Source organism: Lutra lutra, chromosome 8, assembly GCF_902655055.1.
Source record: "Lutra lutra chromosome 8, mLutLut1.2, whole genome shotgun sequence".
In the NCBI taxonomy this organism is placed as follows: Eukaryota; Metazoa; Chordata; class Mammalia; order Carnivora; family Mustelidae; genus Lutra; species Lutra lutra.
Window position 1 is genome coordinate 216184 of NC_062285.1, and position 23136 is coordinate 239319.

At 46.0% G+C, this 23136-nt stretch overlaps 1 protein-coding gene across 8 annotated transcripts in view; it reads left to right on the forward strand.

The window, feature by feature from the left end:
* ZMYND11 (zinc finger MYND-type containing 11) overlaps positions 1–23136 on the forward strand; it is a 128488-nt gene that overhangs the window by 61021 nt on the left and 44331 nt on the right. For all 8 annotated transcript variants that reach the window (XM_047739528.1, XM_047739527.1, XM_047739525.1 and 5 more), the window contains one exon: positions 14230–14389. In XM_047739528.1, the coding sequence (XP_047595484.1) occupies positions 14230–14389 (160 nt within the window). The remainder of the gene's footprint in view (positions 1–14229; positions 14390–23136) is intronic.

Below are 23136 nucleotides of genomic sequence, written 5' to 3' on the forward strand. Positions count from 1 at the left end.
GACTGGAGGGGTTGTTGGCATGCGAGTCCAGGAACGGGTTTCCTCCCGACTGCAGGACATGCGGGTACTGACTGGGCCGAGCTCTCGCGGGGAGGCCTGTGTGGTAGCCGCGCACGGGGGTTCCACTCCCCACGTGCCCGCTGGTACTGGGGCTGCTCATTTGCACACATGTTGTCACTCGTCTCTTAGTTTACGTTTCTTTGCTCATTAGTGAGGTCAGACGGCTCACAGTGTTCTTACGCGGCGTCGGCCTTCCTTGGCTGCTGACGCCTGTCCTCCTTCATGTGTTTTCCTACCGGGTTCTTCTGCTTTTCTGTTGGTTTACAGAAGCTTAGATTCTTCTGGACATTAATTCTTTTATGCATGTCATACTTCTAGTTCTTTTGTCTGTTTACTAATTTTTCCCAGCTGTTCCTGTTAAGCAGAAAATTTTAATTTTATAGTTATCAGATTCATTGTTTTTGGCCTAATGTTTTGTGCTTTAAAAATTTTTAATTTTTTTAATTTTAAAAATTTTTTTAAAAAAATTTATTTATTTATTTGACAGAGAGAGACACAGCGAGAGAGGGAGCACAAGTAGGGGGAGTGGGAGAGGGAGAAGCAGGCTGCCCGCCGAGCAGGGAGCCCGATGCGGGGCTCCATCCCAGGACCCTGAGACCATGACCGGAGCTGGAGGCAGAGGCTTCCCTGACTGAGCCGCCCGGGTGCCCCTGACGTTTTTTATTTAAGGAATCCTTCTTAGTGAGACCGCAAGACTGTTGGGCCGCATTGTCTTCTATCAGTGTCGCGTCTTACTTGCCACAGTTCCTTAATCCATCCCTGCTTCTCTCCATGTGGTGGGGAAGGGCCCCGTTTCTGTTTGTTTTTCTCTCCCTAGCGAGTCTTCCTTCCATTTCGACATGAACCATTAGAGACAGAGACGCTTGTGGGAGATACTTGAGGGTTTGCGTGGTCATGCCAAGATTTGTGAGTCGTCTTCCCACCACTCTGCAAGCAGGGATGGGTTGTTTTCAGTTTTGTGAATCCATGAACGCCTAGAACCCCAGACCAGAAGGGGGCCCTGGCGCGCGCTCGTTTACCTGTTTGCTGAGCGTTGCGAGCCTGCAGGCGGCTGCCCTGCCCACGGAGTGCGTGACGTGTGGAACGGACATGCACTGATTGCAGGGTCAGCCCTCAAGAAACTAGCTGCCTCCTCTGGGAAGTCCCTTCCCTTCCTTCCTCTGCAAATGAAGGCCTCCTTTCCTTTCCCTTTCCCCTTCCTTCCTTCCTTCCTTCTTTTCTTTTTGGAGACCCCCCATGAGTGGGATTGGGGGTTGCAGACGGGGAGAGAGAGAATCTTAAGCACACTCCACACCCAGTGCGGAGCCCGACGCAGGGCTCAGTCTCTCACAACTCTGAGGTCATGACCTGAGCCGAAATCAAGAGTCGGACGCTTCACTGACAGAGCCCCCCAGGTGCCCCATGTAGCCTCCATCTTAATGAAGATACAAAAAGGTGTCATCGCCCCTGGAGTTCCTCGTACCCCGTGGTGGTCATTGCTCCTCGTACCCCGTGGTGGTCATTGCTCTGCCCCCAGCCGCAAGCACTGATCTGCTTTTCACCGGGCTGACTAGCTTTGCTGGTTCTGGAGTTTTATGGAAGTGGAACCCTACAGTCCATTCTTTTTTTTTTTAAGATTTTATTTATTTATTTGACAGAGATCACAAGTAGGCAGAGAGGCAGGCAGAGAGAGAGGGGTAAGCAGGCTCCCCGCTGAGCAGAAAGCCCCGATGCGGAGCTCGATCCCAGGACCCTGGGATCATGACCTGAGCCGAAGGCAGATGGTTAACCCACTGAGCCACCCAGGCACCCCCTACAGTCCATTCTTCCAACGACTGACGTTTCCTGGTCCACATGGGTTGGGATTCACTTGCCATGCATCTTGGCAGTGGGTGGACACACGGCAGTTTGAGAGGCCGTTCCCCTGCTGAAGGGCACCGGGGAGACTTGCATTTGGGGCTGTTAGGGTAGACGTTGCCTGTGCTGTTCTGTGTGGGCAGAGGCGGTGTGTATCTGGGCCCGTGCCGGAGTGTGGAGCACCGGCCCCCGGGGGCAGTCGCACTGGTGAGCGTGTGAGGCCGAGAGCCAGAGGACGGTGGGTGGTGGGTGGGTTCTCGCGTGTGCGCACATCGTCTTCGCACACGTATGTTAGATGCACTTCGTGTGCTGTGTCAGAGCACCGCTGGTTCCGCGGGGATTTGGGGGACAGTTAGAAAATGGTGTGAACAGAGGACATCGTGCGTCTGATCCCCTGTGGGAGAGGGAGGTGCGCGGAGGAGAGATGGGAGGGTCAGGACGAGGAGCGGAGCCGGAGCGAAGCTGCCGCAGGGCACTCGTGCGGGAAGCTCCACGGCTCGTTGGGAAGGAGCGTCCCGGACCGGCTGGCTTGAGGGCCGGCCTCAGCCTCGCGGTGTCCGTGAGGGGTTCTGCTGCTCAGGTCTCTTGCAGTACGAACCCCAGAAAGAGATTTGCTCCCAGCGTTCTCCGGTGTCGCAGAGCTCACGCTGGGTGGCAGAGTCTGGTCCTGTGTTGCATGGTGAAGCTGAGGCCTGGGATGCGGTTTTAACGAAATGGTGGTGGTCGGGTCGAAGGGCGAGCCGGAGGGCAGCCCGAGTCTTGCCCTGGACGGCTGCCCCCGCCGGGGCTGGCGCGGCCGGGGATGCTACCAAGGCCGCGAGGGCCAGAGCCCGCGCCGGGAGGCCCGTGCGCCGTGGCCAAGCTCCGCGTGTGAGAGCGTGTCAGTACGTGGGCCACAGGGAAGGTGTCTTTCTTCCAGGTGAGACGCGCCTGCTGTTTCTTAAGTTTCCGTCTAACCGTAAAACAACTCAAGGTGTCACTTTACTGATTTTCATGAAAGTCGTGGCGTAAGGAACGTCGTGACTGACGTTGCGCTGTTTGGGGGAATGACAGTGGAGACTTTCGTTTCCTGAAACGAAAAGCCTTTCAATGCCTTTAGAGTTAATGGGGGAAATGGAAAGGGTTGTTTTTGAGGGGGGAGGTTGTTAGTTCCCCCAAACCTTCACAGTGAATCTGTCAGTAAACACTGTCAATTATTTTAATAATAAATAGTAACACTGTCCATTATTTTAGCTCAGAAATGAGGGAAATTAAGATTCAATAGTTATGGTCAAACAGCAGGAATTAGGAAAGGAGGTAGACGTGCTGGCTGGTCGCACCGCGCCTTTTCTCCGCAGAGCCGCGGTAGGGCCTGCGATGCGGGAAGAGCTCCGTCGGCAGCAGAGCCCGCGGGCAGACGTGGAGGGGCCGGTGCTGGGGCTCGGTCTGCCAAGCGAGCGGATGCCTGCCTCGGGCACGTCTTCCGCGGCTGCGCCCCGGGGTCTGTGCGAGGGAGAGCTGGGGCTCTGCGTGGTGCCGGCGTCCTCTAGTTCCGTGTTGTCCCCCGGACGCCGGACTAGCGTGGCTGTGTGACGTCGCGTCCCCGAGGAATTCCCCGCCGCAGACACGGTCGGACGTCTCGGCCCCTCTCGGCTGGTGGGCCGCCCCTCAGCAGCGACAGCGCTGACTTCCTCCGTGGGAGACGCCGGAGAGTGGCGGCCGCGCCTTCCCCTCTGAGCGGGCGCAGGGTTCACGCCGCTGCGGGCCACGACCGCCGTGATCCAGGTCGCCCAGGGCACACTCCGGTTTGTTCAGTTTCATTCCAGAGAAAGGCCCCTAGATGCGGCGACTGCGGGGAGCTGCTCGTCCTGTCTGGTTCCGGCCGAGGACACATCAGGGCTTGGTGGTGGCTCACACTGAGCCACAGACCGGGTCGGATGACACGGCTTTCCCAGGTGTGTCGTCTCCAGCGGTGTGGTACGAGTCGCTGGGATTGAGTCGTTAGAAGGACTTAAGGTAGAGAATCGCTTAGGAAATAATCGCTTGTGAGATTTGTTTTGAAAGAACGTTCAGTAAGCAGCGGCTTCTTCCCACTCAGCAGCATTTGTGTTTTTGTCTTGGGGCTCGCACAGTTGGGTCGGGGGACGCGCCGTGCTGGGCCCTGCAGCCTTCTGCTCGGTGCCGAGCGCTGGGCAGCAGGTGTGGGCCGTGCCCTGGAGGAGACCTTCGGGGCAGACTACAGGAAGGGGAGTGGGCAGGATGGGGGAAAGTAGGACTCACTGACACAGTCCAGAGAAACGGGGTAGAACATTTAAGTATCAGACATTTACGTGCTGTGTCATGGTTGGTGCTACGTTTGGCCACTGTCTGTGCAAACCCAGGTTGCTAGTTCTGCCTCCTCATTTGCTAAAGACAGGTCCCTGTGGTGGGTCAGCAGCTTGTGAGACAGCGGAGGCCTGGCGTGACCTTACGCCGCTTTACTGACGTAGGGATTTGCACACGGAGTAAAGCTGCCTGATCGTCTAAGGAAGGAGCCCTGGGCTGGGGTCCTTGGTGGTCGTGAAGGTCAACTCTGTGGACTCCGTGTGATTGACTCAGGACATGCGGGTCTGCGGCTGGTCAAGTGGACAGACCCTGGCTGGCCCATGAGGAAGGGGTCGTGGCTCCTGCCTCACTCGGCATCGCCAGCACTCAGACCCCTTCCTACCTTTTCAGAAGAAGAGGTGAGAATGTTCATGTCTAGGCCTTACTTGACGAGCTGGACTTGCGGACTTAGGCCAGCATCCTAGTGATCTCTGTCATAGTGAATGCTGCCCCCAGGCCTCACGTTGCTTGCTGAGTTCTGGGTGTGCTTCCTAGACCCCACTCCCCGAAGGAGCCCTGCAGACATGGTAGGGACGTAGTGAACCTTCTGTGGTACTTCCCATGTCGTTTTGCTAACTCGTCGTTTCCTCTTCACGTTTTCTCTACGATTTTACAGTCTTAATTTTATATGTTTAAAGCTGTCTTTCCCCTCATTTCTTCCATCTTTGTTCATACTTACCCCAAAATAGAGGAAAAACACTTTGCCAATTCATTCTTTTGCATTATATTTAAATATGTGACTTATTCAGAATTTGTGATGCGCATCTGGGTTGTTTTTATCCAGATGGCCATTTAGTGATTCTACTGTCACTTGGTAAATATTGTTACAGTTTCCCTTTTTTGGTAATGCTCACCTTTCATACTGAGATTTTTGTGTGCTTGGACCCATTTCTATATAGTCTGATCTTTTGTACTGTTTTGTACTGTTCTTTTATCTGAGTGTTTCTGTCCAGTCTCACTGTTTTTAAACTGTTGGTACTGTCCACAGTAATAAGATTCAGTGCTGACCCCATCATTGTCCGTGCTCCAGTGGAGGACGTCTTTTTTTTTTTTTTTTTTGAAAGATTTTATTTATTTATTTGACAGACAGAGATCCCAAGTGGACAGAGAGACAGGCAGAGGGAGAGGGGGAAGCAGGCTCCCCACTGAGCAGAGAGCCCGATGCGGGGCTCCATCCCAGGACCCTGAGATCATGACCTGAGCCGAAGGCAGAGGCTTAACCCACTGAGCCACCCAGGCGCCCCTCCAGTAGAGTATTTCTTAATAATCTCCATGGGGCAGAGCGAGTCAGTCCTCATTTTTCTTCCTTCTTAAAATATTTTTTATGATAACATGTTTCAACGTTGGATGCTTTTTAAGCTCATAAAATCCTATATTGAGACATCCGAATTTGGTCCCTGGGACAGAAAAAAGAATAGTAGAAATGCGGGTGAACCCTGAATAAAGTCTGTGGTTTAAAGTGCCAGTGGGCGGGGCGCCTGGGTGACTCAGTCAGTCAAGTGGCTGCCTTCCGCTCGGGTCATAATCTCAGGGTCCTGGGATCATGACCTGAGCCAAAGGCCGATGCCCCATGACTAAGCCACCCAGGCGCCCCTAGAATTAATTTAAAATAAAAACTTCAAAAGATGAAGTTGAAATTCTCTGTTACTCATTTGTATATCCAACAACCATCTCTTGAACGCCACTTTTATACAAAGCAGTATCTAAAATAGTTTATTAGGCGCCTGGGCGGCTCAGTGAGTCAAGTGTCCGACTTGATTTTTGGCTCGGGACATGATCTCAGGGTTGTAGGATCCTCAGGGTCCTGGGATCGAGCCCCACTTCTGGCTCTGTGCTCAGTGGGTCGTCTGCTTCTCTTCTTCTGTCCCCCACTCATGCTCTCAATCTCGCTCTTTTTAAAGATTTATTTATTTATTTAAACCAAGTGAGCCACCCAGGTGTCCCTAGCCAAAGCTGCCTTTTTTTTTTTTTTCTTTGTCAAAGGTTTTATTTATTTATTAGAGACAGAGCGCAGGTAGGGAGAGGGGCAGAGGCTCCCCGCTGAGCAGGGAGCCTGATGCAGGACTCCATCCCAGGTCCCCTGGGATCATGACCTGAGCAGAAGGCAGAGGCCCAACCACCTGATCCACCCAGGGGCCCTAACAAAGCTTTTAAATGCATATGGATCACTTACTCTTTATTCTAAATTGCCTAAACCCAAACTTCTCATTCAGAAGACAAAAACCCTTAGCATAATCCTCTGCTGTTCCATTCATGTTGATGCAAATGGTAGGTATTCATCTGTTCTGATGGCTGAGGAATATTCCGTTGTGTGTATGGACCACATCTGCTTTACCCATTCGTCTGCTGAAGGGCATCTCAGCTCCTTCCGCAGCTGTGGACACTGCTTCTGGGAAAACTCAATGGGAAGAAATCAGAGAGGGAGACAAAGCATGAAGGACGGTGGACTCCGGGAACTAAACTGAGGGTTTCGGGGGGGTGGGGAATGGGTGACACAGTGATGGGCATTAAGGAGGGCACGTGATGGGATGAGCACTGGGTGTTATACTCAACTAATGAATCATTGAACACTACATCAAAAACCGAGGAAGTAGTGTATGTTGGCTATTGAGTTTAAATAAAAAGAAAGAAAACACACTTTCTGTGGTGGAGCTGTTCTCTCCCCAGGCTGTGATGGTTCTCGTGTACTAGGGAGAGCTGGTCCTTCATCTGTGCACGCTGCTGGTCATCCTGTCCCCAGGAAGGGGCCTCCTGCGTCTGCCCCATGGCCTTCCTCCTGTGCACTGTGTGTAAGCCCTCTGTCCCCAAGCGTGGCTCATTGCCTTCTGCTACCCCTACTTCACACTGCCAGGAAAGAGAGAACAGCTCTTCTGTTTCTGCTGTGTGCTGTACAGCTGTCTCCTGGCCGCTGCACGTCACTGGGATCAAGTCCTTCCAAGGACAGTGCGCTATGATGCCTCATTAAATAAAACAGCAAACTGGGACTGGAAAGAAATGTCCTTAAGAAGACATAGCTACCAGTGTCCTGCAGCGGCATCGTAGTGTAATTGTGTTTCTAGTTGGTATAACAGGCCCCCAGCAGGTGTCAGGCTTAATGATGAACCACTGCAGGAGCCCTCTGCAAAGTCTGAGACGGGGGTACCCACACGGCCACTGGGCAGGGCGGTGCTCGGTAGATAACTAGAAACCACCAGCCGGAAAATAATATAAAAAATAAAATCCTTTCTTCAAAAGAAACAAAAAATATGCATTAATTAGGGAAAAAAATCACAAAAAGCACGTGAGAATTTTAGGGAGAAAAACTATAAAACTGTTAAAAACGTAGAAGATACAAATGAACAGATGTACCAAGCTAATCAGAGGAAAGACTTACTGTTGTAATGGTATTTATTCTCAAATTAAAATTTCGGCATTTTTCATGGGTCTTGGCAAACTGGTCTTAAAATTATTTTGGATGAATAAATGAGAAAGAAGAACCAAGAAGAGTGTGAGACTAGAGGGGGCTGCCCGCGACGGGCACGCTGGTGTGGAGGGCTTGCCGACATTACCGCCAGGGAGACGGGCGGAGCGGCAGCCGTCTCCAGCTGGCGGGGGGACAGACAGTCCCGATGAGGGCGCGGTGGGAGGTCTGCGCGCTGCCCCTGCTCGCTGAGCTGCCCAGTTCTCCTTGGAAGGAGCCTCTCTTGATCGCTCCTGGATCTACCACTAGATCTTACGCAAGTGCAGACAGGAGCCCAGGATGGTTTTGGGAAACTACCATTTTATACCGTTATTTTATTTACCAGCTTCTTTTTCCTTTTTCTGTTTAAGTTGAGGTATAATTTACAAATAGCATAGTAGCTTCAGGTACTCGACATGATTCAGTATCTGTATATACAGCTGACTCTTGAACAGCATGGGTTTGAACTACAAGGATCCACTTACAAGCGAGTTTTTTTTAAAAAGCTGGGATGGAACTGGAAATGTATTTCCTCCTGAGATTCATAGTAGCACTTTCCTTTTCCTAACTTATTGTAAGAAGATAACAGTACGTAGTCCATTGAACATGCAAAATGTATGTGAATTGACTGTTCATGTTATCAGTTAGGCTTATGGCTAATAATGGGTTATTAGTAGTTAAATTTGGGCAAGTCCAGAATTCTAGGTGGGTTTTCAGCTGTGCTGGGGTCGGCCCCCTTAACCTCCTGTGTTCAGGCTGGACAGTACTGTGGTCCCATCTAGAGCATTCATCACCTTGCATAGTTAGAAGAAACATTTTTTTCTTGTGATGAGGAGTTTTAAGATCTACTCTCTTGGCAACTTTTGAATACACAATATAGTATTGTTAACTATAAGCATCTGCTGTGCATTTTACCCCCATGACCTTTATTTTGTGGCTGGCAGTGGATACCTTTAACCCATTTCATCCCCCACCCCACTCCCCACCTTTGGCCACCCCACTTCTGGCCACCACCAGTCTGTTCTCTGTGTCTGTGAGCTTGGTGTGTGTGTGTGTGTGTGTGTGTGTGTGTGTGTGTTCAGAATCCATATATCCATGAGATACGTCAGACTGACTGCACATAGCACAATGCCCTCGAGATACATCCATGTTGTCACAAATGGCAACATTTCGTTCATTTCTGTGGCTGAATAATACTCCTGCGTGGGAGTAGGTGTGTGTGCATGGGCGGTGGGTGTGGTTCGGACTTGCCTTACCCTGATGATTAGCAGTGTTCAGCATCTGTTTGCATACCTGCTGGCCATCTTTTGTCATCTTTGGAAGTGTTGATTCAGATGTTTCGCCAATTTTTTAAAAAGATTTTATTGATTTGAGAGAGAGTGAAAGATCACAGAGGGAGAGGGAGAAGCAGACTCCCCATGGAGCAGGGAGCCCGATGTGGGAGTCAGTCCCAGGACCCTGAGACCAGGACCTGAGCTGAAGGCAGACGCTTCATGGACTGGGAGAGGGGTGCCTGGCTCTTTGTTGTTGAGTTGTATGTTCTTTAGGTGTTGGATGTTAACCCCATACCCTGATTTTTCAAACATAGTATCTTAGAACTTACATTATCTTAACATCTGCAACATTGCTTCATTTTTTAATGGTTACACAGTAACTCCTGGTATGACTGTGCTATAATTTAGCCAGTCCCCTAAGATTGATTGTTTACATTCTTTCTGCTCTTGTCGCCAACAATACTAACGTGGATTTCCTGTCTGTGTACATACTATTTCACACATATCTGTCTGTAGGATGAGTTTCCAGACGGGGAGCTGCTGGACACTTTTCGGTGCTCGCTAGATGTTTGCCCTGCAGGGAGGTGGTCGTTCGGTGGCCCCAGTGAGGCACTGGCCACCAAGCTTGCATGTCGGTGCAGTGTCCTCATGAGCTCAGCAGATACAAAATCTTCTCTTGGGGTTTCTCTTAGTACTTGGGATTTTTAAAAATTTTTTAGAGTATGTAGAACTTCAGTTAGATATATTACAAACACATTTCCCAGGCTAGCATTTGTGATTTTAACTTTGGTTATCCTGGTTTTTTTGCTGTGTAGAAATTGCTGATTTTATGTAAATTTTCCAGTGTTTTCTTAAATCACTCTGGTTTTGTTTCCTATTTGGGAGGTTTTCTCACACCATGATTTCTCTCCCATGTTTTTCTTCTAATGATTGTGTGGTTTTCTTTTAATATTTGAATCTGACCAATTCAGAATTTACTGATGGGCACAGACTAAGGTAGGGCTTTGTCTTTATTCTCTGGGAATAAGGACTGTGAGGCCCTTCTCCTAATGTGTGCCGATTGAACTTTCCCCTGCTAATTTGAAATGGCACTTTGATCATAATCAAAATGTGTATTCGGGCCCCTCTCTGGACTTTGTGTTTGTTCCATTGGCCTGCTGTTCATGCACAAGTTCAATTACTCTAGCTCTATGATGTTTTAATAGCTGATATTACCCTGAGAGAATTTTCCTGGGAAGTTCTTTTTAAATTCTCTATAGAACTTTAATATTAACTTGACCACTTTGTGGTGACACTTTATTAAATTATCTTAGGGGCAATTCAGATTTTGTTGTCTTCCATTCAGATATCAGGCATGTCTCTTCATCTCTTCATCTTCTCCAGTATCTGTCACGTTTCAGTATTTTTTTCATACAGATCTTGTCATTTCTTCTATTTATCACTGTCTATTACTATCTTTCTTATTGCTATTGTAAATAATTGGGGTCTTATTTTAATCTTCTAACTGTGTTTTTGGTTTGTATATATGAGTGCTATTCATTTTGATGTATTCATTTGTATCCACACAAATAATTGATTCTGTTATTTGGTTATTTAAAATAGTATGTCAGCTGATTTTCTTGGGTTTTCTACATATGTAATCTGCAGATAATGATCATTTCAAATCTTTATAACTTTTACACCATTTCTTTATTCCAGCTATGCTGGTTATTACCTTTGGCAGAGGGTTAAAGTCATCTTTGAATATTTCTGATTGAAATAAGGAAGTATTTACTCATTCCATCTTGTTAGAGGCAGGTGGTCGGATTTTTATAAATGCCTTTTTAATACATATAGAAATCTTCATAGTTTCTCATTTTTGATCTATCAATGGGATGAATTGTATTCCTAGATTTCTTCATATTAATAAATCTTTGCAAAATCCTAGAATTAAACACTTAGTTATGGTATATTCCTTTGATTTTTTTTTGAGTGTATTAGAATGTTAACATCTGTCTTATAATTATACTTAATATTATTTTGTCATTTAAAATATTTAAGGTTTTTATAGTGTTCCTGTGGAACACTGGCTTTTCTGTGCTATTTTTGTAGGGGTTTGTTACCATTCTTATGCTAGATCCTTGCTTTCCTTCTTTATTATGTACCAGAAAAGTTTAAACCACATCAGAGTTATGTGACCATTAAGAGTTTGATCAAATTCCCTTGTGAATATGTCCCTACCTGGTGTTTTTCAAAGAAAGCTCTTTGCCAACTTCTTCTATTGATTTATTTTGAAAATTTTCATTTCACATATTCTGTTTTTTTTCTATGGTCAAGCTTTGGTCATTTATATTTTCCTAGAAAATGATAGTGTTTGTTTATTTTCTATTTTTCACAGAAATGAACAAAGTAGTTGCTTATAATTTTAATTTCTTCGTTACATTTGGCTGTGGCTCTGTAGGCATTTCTTAGTTTATATGCTTTTGTGCTTTGTTAATTTCACCGTTAATTTGAGAAGCTGGCGATGTCTCTGTTTTCCCCTTGAGGGGCTCTTAGACTAATATTGGTTTTCACTTTTTATTTTTTGACTGGCTCTGCTTTAGCTTTTTAGTTCCTGTGCTGAGATTTTTTTTTGGTTTTTTTTTTTTGCAATTTTTAGATAACGTTTTTAATTCACTAGTTTATGATAGTTTTCCAGTTTTGTTACTAATGCCGGGTTTGCTTTCACTGCGAGGAGTGTCTCCACTTTTGGAATCTAAAGTAAAGTTGTCTGGGAGGGACACCTGGGCTCCCGCAGTGGAGCATCAGACTCTTAGCTCAGCTCAGGTCATGACCTCGTGAGATCGAGCCCCGTGTTGGGTTCCACGCGCAGCACAGACTGCGCCTGAGATTACGTTTCCTCCTCCCTTTCCCCTCCCCTGCGCACACACACTCTCTCAAGTACGTAATTTAATTAAATAAGGTTTTCATGTCCAGTTTTATGCTCAACTGTAATGAATTTTCCTTGGACCTGTTGAAGGTCAGAACAAATTTAACTAGATTTGCTTTGTTAATGAGCTCTTCTGTGTGAATACCTCGTTCTGCCCGCTGGATGTTTTTGTGGACGGAGAGCAGTGAAGTCTCATAACTCTGTATTCCTGTCAGTGTTTCCTTTATTTCTTACAGTCTTTGCTTCCTAACAACCTGTGCCCTGTGTGTCTTCATTTTTTCTTATTTTTTAAGATTTTATTTATCTGAGAGAGAGAGATTATGAGAGGAGAAGGTCAGAGGGAGAAGCAGACGCCCCATGGAGCAGGGATCCCGATGTGGGACTCGGGGATCATGACCCGCGCCAAAGGCAGGCGGTCAACGCACTGAGCCCCCCATGCGCCCTAGTGTCTTTCTTTAAAAAAACAATTCTTGCCTTGGATCCCACGTCCTGCCGGCTGCCGTGCTGGTGCCTGCGTCTGGACTGCGTTTCTGCGACGTGCCTGTGTCCGTTCTCACCTACTTTATCTTCTGTCACGTTGGGAGTCTGTCCTGTAGACCGTGTGTTTTCAGTGTTGTGATCCAGTCTGTCTTTTTTGTGCTGTGGAGTTAGGCAGTGTTTGTTTATTAAACAAAGTTGGTTTGGTCCTGTCATTGTATGTAATATGCTTTCTGTTTCTTTTGGGGTTTTTTGGTGTTCTTTTTTTAAGATTTTATTTATGTATTTGACAGAGAGCACAAGTAGGCAGAGAGGCAGGCAGAGAGAGGGGGATAAGCAGGCTCCCCGCTGAGCAGAGAACCCGATGTGGGGCTCGATCCCAGGATCCGAGATCATGACCTGAGCCGAAGGCAGAGGCGTAACACACTGAGCCATTCAGGCGCCCCTCTTTTGGTGTTTTTATGTTTCACCACATAATATGTTTTTTTTAAAGAGTTTTTTCAGATTTTAGAACATTTGTACTTTTGTTCTGATGGTACCGTCCTAAATGTAGACGGAATACTTCATTCCTGAGGTCTTTTCTGTTGGCTTTGTCCCGTGAATGGTGAGGATGTTTGGACCCGTTCACCTCAGCCTGCATCCCTGCCCCAAGGCCCACGCCAGACTTGATATCCACTAGTCCTGACTTCCTACGGGAGAATCAAGCCTCGCCAGTGACCCGCCTTTTCCCCTCAGGCTGTCCATCAGCATCTGGGTCTCCCTGGGCCCTGTCGACTGTGCTCGCAGGTCAGTTGGTCAAGGCCGCAGGATGCTCACCTTGCTCCCCTCCTCTCCTCGTGAGCCCCCTGGCTGCCTGCTTTGACAGGTGGAACATATGATCTCATCAACAGAGAGCAGTGGTCTGCCATGCACGGATGTCCGTCAGTCCTCAGTTGGGATTCACTGTTTGTTGAAATGTGTCCTTTGAATTTGGAAGGTGGTTCCATGAGGAGTACTTGCATTCATGAAGTGATTTGTCGTGAAGGCTTTGACACCAAAATGACAGACAGACCTTGTGGGCCTCGCCCCCGCAGCTTGTACATGCACGGCCGTCTGGGGGGATGGCGGCTGGCCCGGCTCGCCTCCTGTGCCTTGTGTCTGCATGTCCGGCAGCCTCCTGGTAGAGATGGAAGGATTGGGAGGATAGCGCACATTCCTGTATGTAACACTGTCCTTCCTTCGGAAACGACCTGTGAAGCAGATATGCCCTCACGGGAACGTGAGTTCCTAGAGCTGGCGAGCGCGAGGGAGCCTGCGGTAGCCGTCTCTGTGCTCCAGAGTATGTCTGAGATACGGTTTTTAAAATTGAATAAAATGCCATGTAACTGTAAGTCAGGGATTCTGGTTAGTGATCCAATCCAAAGACTATTTCATGGAAAATCACGTTTTTGTCTTACTGACCCCAACATATATTCTTGTTTCTTTACATGTCGGCGACCGCTCCTATGATTCTTACACATTCTTTAGTGTCATGTCCTGAGTTTTGAGTTAGAGTATTTTATATTCTGCAGTCTTGTGGCTAGAGATGATAAAATTCTGAATTTAGACTTTGCAGAGCGGAAGTTAGTGACAGTCGCGGAGGCCAGAGCTACGTGGGATGTTAGACTAAAATATGTTAAGTGATTTCTGTTTGCTGGTTAAGGACTATTTTGAACAATTACTCCTCTAAATACACAAATAGGATTGAGGTTTAAAACAGCATGATAATTAAAAGACTTAAATGTCCAAGATTTTGTTTCTTCTGTAGAGCCCTCAGAAGCACAGCTTGTGACAAAGGAGAAATAAATCACCCTAATTATTTGTTTATTTTCGAGTCCTAAGGGGTTTTTAATTTGTTTTCCCTCTGCACTCAGGTACATGTCTCGAGTCCACGGTATGCACCCAAAAGAGACCACGCGTCAGCTGAGCCTGGCTGTGAAAGACGGTCTCGTTGTCGAAACCTTAACAGTAGGCTGCAAAGGCTCAAAAGCTGGTATTGAGCAGGAGGGATACTGGTTGCCGGGAGACGAGATCGTAAGTATATTTTATCAGACAAATTTGGAGATGTTGACTTGACATCTTGGAACATTATTTAACTCCAACACATAGTAATTCATTTTTAGAAGTTTCGTAGTATTTTACTTCAGTATTTCTTATGAACAGGAAGGGCCTACATTGGCAGGATGGATAATTTCCTCCCTCGTTAGGAGGACACTCACTTCTAAAAAGAGCCTCCTTTCTCTGCCCAGTTTCCCTTGAATCTGAAAACTAAAACAGAGTCCCCTTTTACTGTACTCATGCAGCGGTCTTCCTGTTTTCTTCAGGAAACGTTAGTGCGGACTGTTTCATGCAGGCTAGTGTCGATGCCGTGTAGACAGAGTGAACGGGAAGTTGTCCTCCCGGGCTGATGGCGTCTGCGCCCGGGGCACCTGTCAGTGGGACTCGTGCAGGAGTTACGGCTCCTTGGGCAGTCTCCTCACTGACTGTGACCATAACTGGTTTGCTGGCGTTCCAGCAGAAATCAGGAAAGACAAAGCTCATTTTCTTTATATTTTGCCTAGTTCTTACTTTGACCCCCTTCTGAGTGAAGACATTTCAGTCTCTTCTTTTACTTGGAGCCTCAGGCACATAGAGAAGTGCATTTGTTTCTTACGTAAACATTGGTTTCTTGTGTAATACTTTTATATTTCTACCTTTACTGGCCTATGATATTTCTAATACCTTGATTAGAAAAGTCTTAATTTTTGCTAAGGCACATCATTTAAAGATGATAGGTTTCAAATATAATAGATACTTTTTCAAAGTTTCTAAAAGGAATCGATTTAGTAGGTAGGTGTTTTGAGAGTGTTTATTGTGATTTCTCCAATACCATAAAAATGACACAAAATCTTAAAATTGGTTCTTTGTGGGAACTTTTCCCAAGAATTGTGAATTGTATTTTCCTCTCTGGGTCTACAGCAGATGTGGCCCCATTCATGCTTGCTGTCCAGTCCCAGAGCAGCAGGACCACACATTTTCTGGGGGCAGCTGGTCTAAATGTTAGAGAAGTTGTTCAGTTTTAACACTGTGTTTGTCAGTTTAATCTCTGCCTTCCAAGTTTTAGGAAAGAAAATTCACACTTGCCACAAATAGAAAATGTGGAAAAAAACAATGTTTACTTTCATTGGTATCATTTGATCTGTGCACTTGAAGTGCTCTTGAAAACTTAAGCAAGAATGTTTATATCATAATAATTTCTTTGTTCATGTCCTCTCAGAATAGTAGAGCTTTGTTGCCAGTAAAGAAACTTTGGGGACCAAGTCCCAGTAATTACAACGTGAGGTGATCTAACCCTATCCCCACCAGATGCTGATAAGCTTATTATATACTGAAAATAACCAAGTAATAGAAAATTTCTAATCCCAGACACTTGGAAAATCTGTAGTATGGAAATTTCTGAGGTCTCCATATAATTAACCAAGAGTAAGCGCAGCTTAATGGGCAGGATTTTGGTTGGTTTTCCAGGCAAGAGATTTTACTTCCTGCTTTTTAGGGTTATGCCTCCCAGGGAGCTTTCTTCCTCTTCAAGTGGGAGTTTTGCTCCCACTGAGCAGCTAACGGGCCACATTAGACTCTGTGTTCTGCGTTGGACATATTTACAGTGTCATCCCTTTTTTCTTTTTTCAAGATGAAAATTTCAAACAACCAGTGTGTAGGTTCTATTAATTCTGGTTGGTTCTTAACAAACATTTCCTATACTAAGTATGCATATTTCTAGTGCAGCTAGGGTTGTGAAAATTGTGCCTAGTTTATAAAATAAGCAGATACTAAAAATGCAGAGGCAGTGTAGTGTAGCGGAAGGAGGTCAGGTCTTACATGTGAACACAGAGGGTCCCCATCCCAGCCCATGCATTTATTTTGCTGTGTGACCTTGAGGAAATTTCTTAACCTCTGACCCTCATTCTTCACCTAAAATATGAGCATATGAATATGTGTTTCATTTGATTATTTTAAGGTTTAAGTGAGATTACCAATATAAAGCGTATAACCATGTACTCAAAGCAAGTTTTGGCCAGCAAATAAGTGTGCTTAAGAAACATCCCTATGTAGTGTAGCAAAAACACATTTCTTAATAACCACACAAACAAAAATTGTCATCAGGGTCTTTTTACTTCTAAACCCATCTCTTCCAACACAAGGACATGTGTAAAGACGTTTCCCCAAGACACTGGCACAGTTTGAGGACCAGCTATGGAGTGATGAAGCTGTGTGTGATTCCCAGAGCCCTGACTGGGTTAACCCAGGCTCCCAGTGCTGTCAGGCTGCTGTACACACGCACTGAGTCCCCAGAAGGACACAAAGCTCATGTGTGGCCTGGCATGTGGGCCACTGTGTACCGGGCTGCTCTGACCTGCACAACTCAGGGAGGTGCGCTCAGCCCCCACCACCAGCAGCATGCGCGGCAGCCGCGTCTCCTCAGGGAAGCCAGCGCCAGGGGAGGGCCCTGCTGCAACTCGCACGGAGGCGTTCGTGGGCCAGTGTTGGAGTCTGGGCCCTCCTTCATACCTTCCCACCTGTACGTACGATTCTCTGAACATCGACTTCTTAAATTGAAAGACGTGTTATTCATCTTGTTGACTGTTGACTTTCTGACTCACTATTGGGAGAAGTCAAGCAGATACACACGGCTCTGAGAAGGAAAGGCATAAGATTTTGTACTTACTGCTTTTTAAACTTTTGATTGGAAGTTAAAGGATTCCTTTTTTTTTTTTTTAATATTATTTATTTTTTTGTGAGAGAGCGGGGGGAGGGGCAGGCAGAGGGAGAGGGAGAAGCAGGCTCCCCACTGAGCAGGGAGCCCGATGCGGGGCTCGATGACGGGACCCTGGGATCAGGACCTGAGCCAGAGGCAGACACTTAATGACTGAGCCCCCCAGATGTCCTGAAGTTAAAATATTCTTTACTCAGGAAGTTCTGTCATTTGAAAAATGAGTGGTAAAGCTCTTCTTTAATCTCTAAAAGTAGGAGCTACAGCTCCAAGGTGGGGGAAAAGCGGATTTCCCTGGGCGAGTCCCCACAGCGCATGCCTGCGATCCCGTGTGTTAGCCCAGAGCTTGGCTTGTCTTGTCTTTACTGCCTTTATGGTGGGAAGGGGATGGTGGTCCCGATGCCGCTCCCGTCCCTGAGCGGAGCCCGTTGGGGGCCCGTCTGTACTCCACCTTGGCTGCCTGTTCTCCCAAAGCTGCTTTTTAAAAACTGACACGATTGAAAGATACGTGTATCTTAGACATTGTTTTTACTAAACCCGGCAATCATGTGATAAATGCGTAATGCTAACAATAAGCCCGGAAATAATTATGTGTAATCTGTCGAAGAGGAAGCCTGTGTAAGTCAAAGACTGGCCTCCTTTGTGCTGAGCTCCTTTTGCCGGACCGGAACGACTTCTGCCCAAGTGGTGGTTCACCGGGAGAAACTGACACAAAGTAGTCAGTAGATGAGCATCTTCCTGGTGGTACTTTAAGTATGTCCATTTGAGAAAGCAGAAGGAAAATCACAATTATTAAAAATGAGGCCACTCTCAATTTTTTTAACGGTTTGCTTAAATATTAGTCAGCAGAGCAGCAGAGTTATCTGCACCAGCCAATTTTAAAATGACAATCTTGTTGAAGCGGGGAGCCCCTCCTGGAGATCCTGTACACTCCTCTTCCAGGTCTGTGTGTCACGAATACTCGCTCATAGGATCCAAGTAATTCTAGCGGCGGTTCTCAGAGCTTTCAGGATTATCTGAGCGAGGCCAAGAGACCCAGACACAGAGTGAAAGCTTGTGCTACCTCACTGTTCAACGTTTCCTTACATCAAGGCTTTTTTCTTCTGATTTTCAAAGTCGGGCCGCACGTTCTCCTCGGCGGCTCCATCGTCTCCTCCTGCAGGAGAAACGTCCAGGAGATGTGCTTCGGTCCACGTGTGTCGTCACATCTTGAGAAACCTACATCTCGGGCAGAGTGTTAGCATTTGCTGGGCCGAATTTGGCATTTAGTAGCTCCCTTTGCAGTAAACACGTTAATTGCTCAGACTTCAACTTTGAGCGCAGAAGGCGCTCGCTAGAGATTTGGAAGGTCTTCTAGAGGAACGCAGTGCCATCCAGTAGGGCAGGGAGCCTCGAGCTAGGGCTGCTGTGCAGACACAACATCAGGTATGCGCTTTGATGCTGAGGTAGTGGTAATGCTGTCTGTTGTCATGACTTCCGCTTCCTTCATGGTCCCTGGTGCAGAGCCGTGACTCGGCCCCACCGTTTGATCTGACACTGAGCGATTTGGTGACAGGTGTCGAGGTTGACTCCAGGCTGCAGGACCGTGGCACGCACTGCGGAGCTGTGGGGCTTACTCACCTCCCGGGTCTGCGCTTGAGTCTTGTTCCTTCTTTCCCGTTACTGCTATTTCAAGATCAGTGTGTTCGTACGGCAGCTGCCCCGGGACCCCGGACTGTCACTTGGAGCCCTTGGCCAGTTTTCTGCAGCTGCCTCAGGTGCGCGTGGGAGCTCGGGTCCCAGCTGCCATGCCCGCTTCAGTCCCGGGGCTTCTCATGGAATCCGGCGGGGCCTGCCGATAAGTAGGACCTCATGCTGCTTTCTAAGGAGGCCTGGGTAAAAAGATAGTTTTTGCTGTTTCCCGTGTATTTAAGGTCTTAGCACTTTAAAGAAGCATAATTAATGAAAATACACATTTTGTGATTTCTTTGAAGGGATCACATGTTCTCCTGGGGATACACGGAATTTGGTCCTAATTTGCAAAGGGGCGAGATAGACACTTGCCCACCCTTCTGTTTCTCCACATTCAGAATGACCAGTCTGAAAGCAGCAGTGGTTTACATACTTCCAGGAACTTGTTACGTTCTCATCCTTTACACAAGAGAGGATTACATCTGTGTCTTTCCCTTCAGAAGTGACACCGTTACACAGCCATGGCAGGAAGTGTTCTCTTGATCTGCTCTTGAAAATGTATGAAGAGAAGCTGCTGAATTCAGGCAGCTTGACTATCTCAGCCTGCTTCGTCAATACAAGTATTGAACTGAGAAATGTTTAAATTTAGATCTTTGCATTTTTGTGGTTTAGTTGCCATAAATTAGTCATATGTTTTAGGTACCCTGAGTGCAAAACTTCAAGCTCATTGGATACCATTGATATTTTTTAAGTGAAATATATTTTATTACATTAATGCTAATTGTGTGCAGAACTCCACATTTCTTCCAAAGATCCATTATGTGTCTCAGATGCAAAGATATACAAAATCACTTATTTACGAAGTGAAATAGTAAGTGTCTGTGATTATTAACTAACTAGAAACCAATATAACTATGATCCTATGTGTATTCAAACTGTAACATACCTAGAAGTTATTCTTGATTTGGTAAAGAATTTCCATTCTCTCCAGTAGAGCATTTTGGGTCATGCTACTCTGTTATATTCCGTTCAGCTTTGAATGACTGGTTGTGTGTGTGTGTGTGTGTGTGTGTGTGCGTGTGTGTGCGTGTGTGTGTTTCCTTTTTTTCCCTCCTGTCTAAATTCTAGTTCTCTAAGCAGAGTTATAATAGTTGTATTTTTAATACATAATACTTAAGATGACGGGATATTTTTAATCACCAAATTCTTAGCTCTTGATGATTAACTAATTTTGCATTGTACCTATGTTATATACCACATCAAACACATATTTGATAAAGTGAGATTTATCTGCTCATTACATGTAAGTAGGGAATGACTTTAAATATTAGAATCTCTTTTGAATGTCCTGAGTGTGCATCATAGTTTGGGAGGCCTGGTTACAGCCACAGCTCTCCCAGCGAGCCCTCAGTCAGCGATGTGTCCTGCTCTCTAGCTTACAGAAATACTGTGTCACTGTCATCAGGAACTTGAAGTCCTGAGGAAGAAGCGTGCATGCGTGTTCCTGCAAACGCAACACAGTGATGTGACTTGTTCTTAAGTTGGTTCTGCACTCCAGCGGGAGGTCTCATGAACCAACCAGCACTTAGCATAGCCACTCATTTCATCCTTACAAAAACCCAGTAAATGAGGCACTACTATTTTTTTCATTTTACAGATGGAAAATGATACCCAGAGAAGCTAAGATTGTGCCCAGATCTCAGAGCCCATGAAGGCCGTAGCCGGGATTTGAGCCAGTGTAGCTCCAGGGTCTTAAGCCAACGCTGTCCGTGGTGGCGGATGGAGGTCAGCAGGCTGTTTCTAGGCGGTGGGCTACTTCCTCCTGGGTTCCGAAGACAGCCTGTGTGAACCTCACACCATGGTCAAGTACTGAGCTTACCTGTTCACATTCATGACTCCCAAGTTTTTTAAAAAAAATCTCGCCTCGAACCACTTTCAGATCAAAAGGACTTACGTTCATAGTCTTGTGCAAATTTATAACGGCACTGAATTTCAGTAAAATGTTTTCGTAACATCACTGTAGGTTTTATGGTAGGTTTTTATGAATTTTCTCTTTGTCCATTTGTAGCTTTTGTGTTAGTGTCTAAGCTTCCTCTTAAACTAGGGATGACCCTTGAGTTTGCATGCCGTTGTCTTTTCACTGATGATTAGACAGCCATAGATAATGAGTTGATATCATCTACAAAGTCACGTAAGTTGTGTAACAAATCATAGTTGTGTACAAAATCCCTTAGCTCTGTGTATTGCCTGATAATGAGCAAGGTTGTGGTAGAGAGACCAAGATTATTTTGTTTTTGTTTTGAAAGGCCTACAGTATGCAGCCTTTCTTCAGGACAGCAGCCCCAAACAAGGTGAACTAATTTTGCACTATGTTATTTTACTTTTTAATTGTGCCTTTTTTTGGTATACATTTCCATCTTTTTTTAGGGTCTCTTAGTTTATTCTTGCTAGAATTACTCGTTAAAATCAAACTGTCTTTACATTGCTTCTAGTCTTGGATTTTATGCTAGTAGGTTTGCATTTTTAAAACTTTCTGGAAGTATTGGACTGTCATTTCACATACGGTGCTGTCGATCAGGCTCTGTCTAGAGTAGTGGCTGATGTCTGAAATCCAGTGAAAATGCACACGTAGCCCTTGACACACATCGAGTATTTCTGAAGTCCCCTATCAGTGGATTGTGTCTACTGGAAGAAAAACTGCAGCAGCTCTGCCTGTAACAAACACCTTACGTCATTCATACCCATAACAACGTTTCCTGCATTCAAAATTAGTAACTTTTGAACGTGACTTCTGCATGTTACATGTGAGCAGCTGCTGCTGTCCTTAAAAGAGTGAGCAGCACATACACAGCTGCTCCATCAACAGGTATCCACACGTTTCTCTCCTTTTCCTTGACTGGAGTTATGCATTCATTCCTACAATTGTAAGAAACTAGGTCCAGCATTACACACTCTGGTTAAGAGAGATCCACTTTCCTCTTTGTGTCCTGCTGGGATGGGAAGGGGCGGGTCGGAAGAAGGCAGGAGGCACTCGGGAGACCTGAGCTGTGTCCCTTGACTTGATGATCCGAGTTCCCGTTTTGAGAATTACAGTTGGGTGAATTAATGTAAAAAAAAAATCCAAATGATGAAGGATGGCGGTTTCTGTTGTTCATAATAAGTCAAACATAAGCCACTGAAATCCTTTAAGATGTTTCTGAACAGCTTTGAAGAAAATATTCTGAAAGACATTGTTTCAGACTGGGAAAGAGTTCTGTTAATTAAAAATAGACCAAAGTATGTTATCCTTACTGAACCCTATAAAATCGACAATTTATGAGACAAAACTTGTAACAGTGAATTGCAGCTTCCCACCTGAGCCCTGTGAGATGGGTGTCCCCAGTGACCATTGTCACGGCCAGGCGCCCACATGCATGTGTTGTGTCCAGCTCCATGAGCTATGTTTCTTCTGCCGTGCGCATATTAGGGTCAAATGTCAAATCAATATCTTACCATTTTTTTTAAGTAGTATGACTGAAATCCCTTCACCAAAGTAAGTTTGCAGCAAATCTGCACCAAGTAACCAGAAATGGTCATGCTTTTGTATTACTTTGGTAAAGACCACTTTTTCTAATAAAAGGCGAACAAAATTTACATTTTTGCAGAATTTGGTAATATACTCTAGCCATGACTCTGAATATGGGTAAGAAGACATGAATCTGGGAACTTTCTCACTTGAAGGAGTGGCAAGTAGGCCCCTCGTGAGGTCAAGCAGGGATAGGTGCAGATTCGGTGCCGGAGGAGCCCTTGTTCCCTAGACAAGTCCCACGCTGAAGCCTGCGTGTTGGGGGAGTGACTGACCTGAGAGGAAACCAGAAAGTTGCCCAACCCCAGAAGCAAACCATAGGCAATGATTTATGAGAAGAAAAATGATGGCGGAACATAAGCCTGGAACTTCAGGGTCCCCCTTGAAAGTGGCCTGGATTGTACTACGTGTGGGCTCGACCCTTACTCCTTTATTAACCACATCGACAGAGGAAGGTCGAGTTAATCCCTCACTCTTAACACAGGTATTTTGTTAAAAGCTAAGAGTGATATTTATGATGGATTAATTAATGAATTAGTGCTAAACTAAGACAACTGTAATATCTTTCTGTTCCTAGTTTAGTGGCATTGGTTGTTCACACACAAAGTGTAACAGAAAGTGTATGAGAGCACCTGCCCTTAACGCTCGTTCATTTATGGGGACACTCCCACTAAGGAAAGATGCCTACTTCCTTTTTTGTTTCTTTATGGTAATATCCTTTTGAGAATGTGATTAAACCTTTAGTTTCACATTTTCAATTTATTTTTCCAAATTTAACAGACCCTGAAAATTTGACAA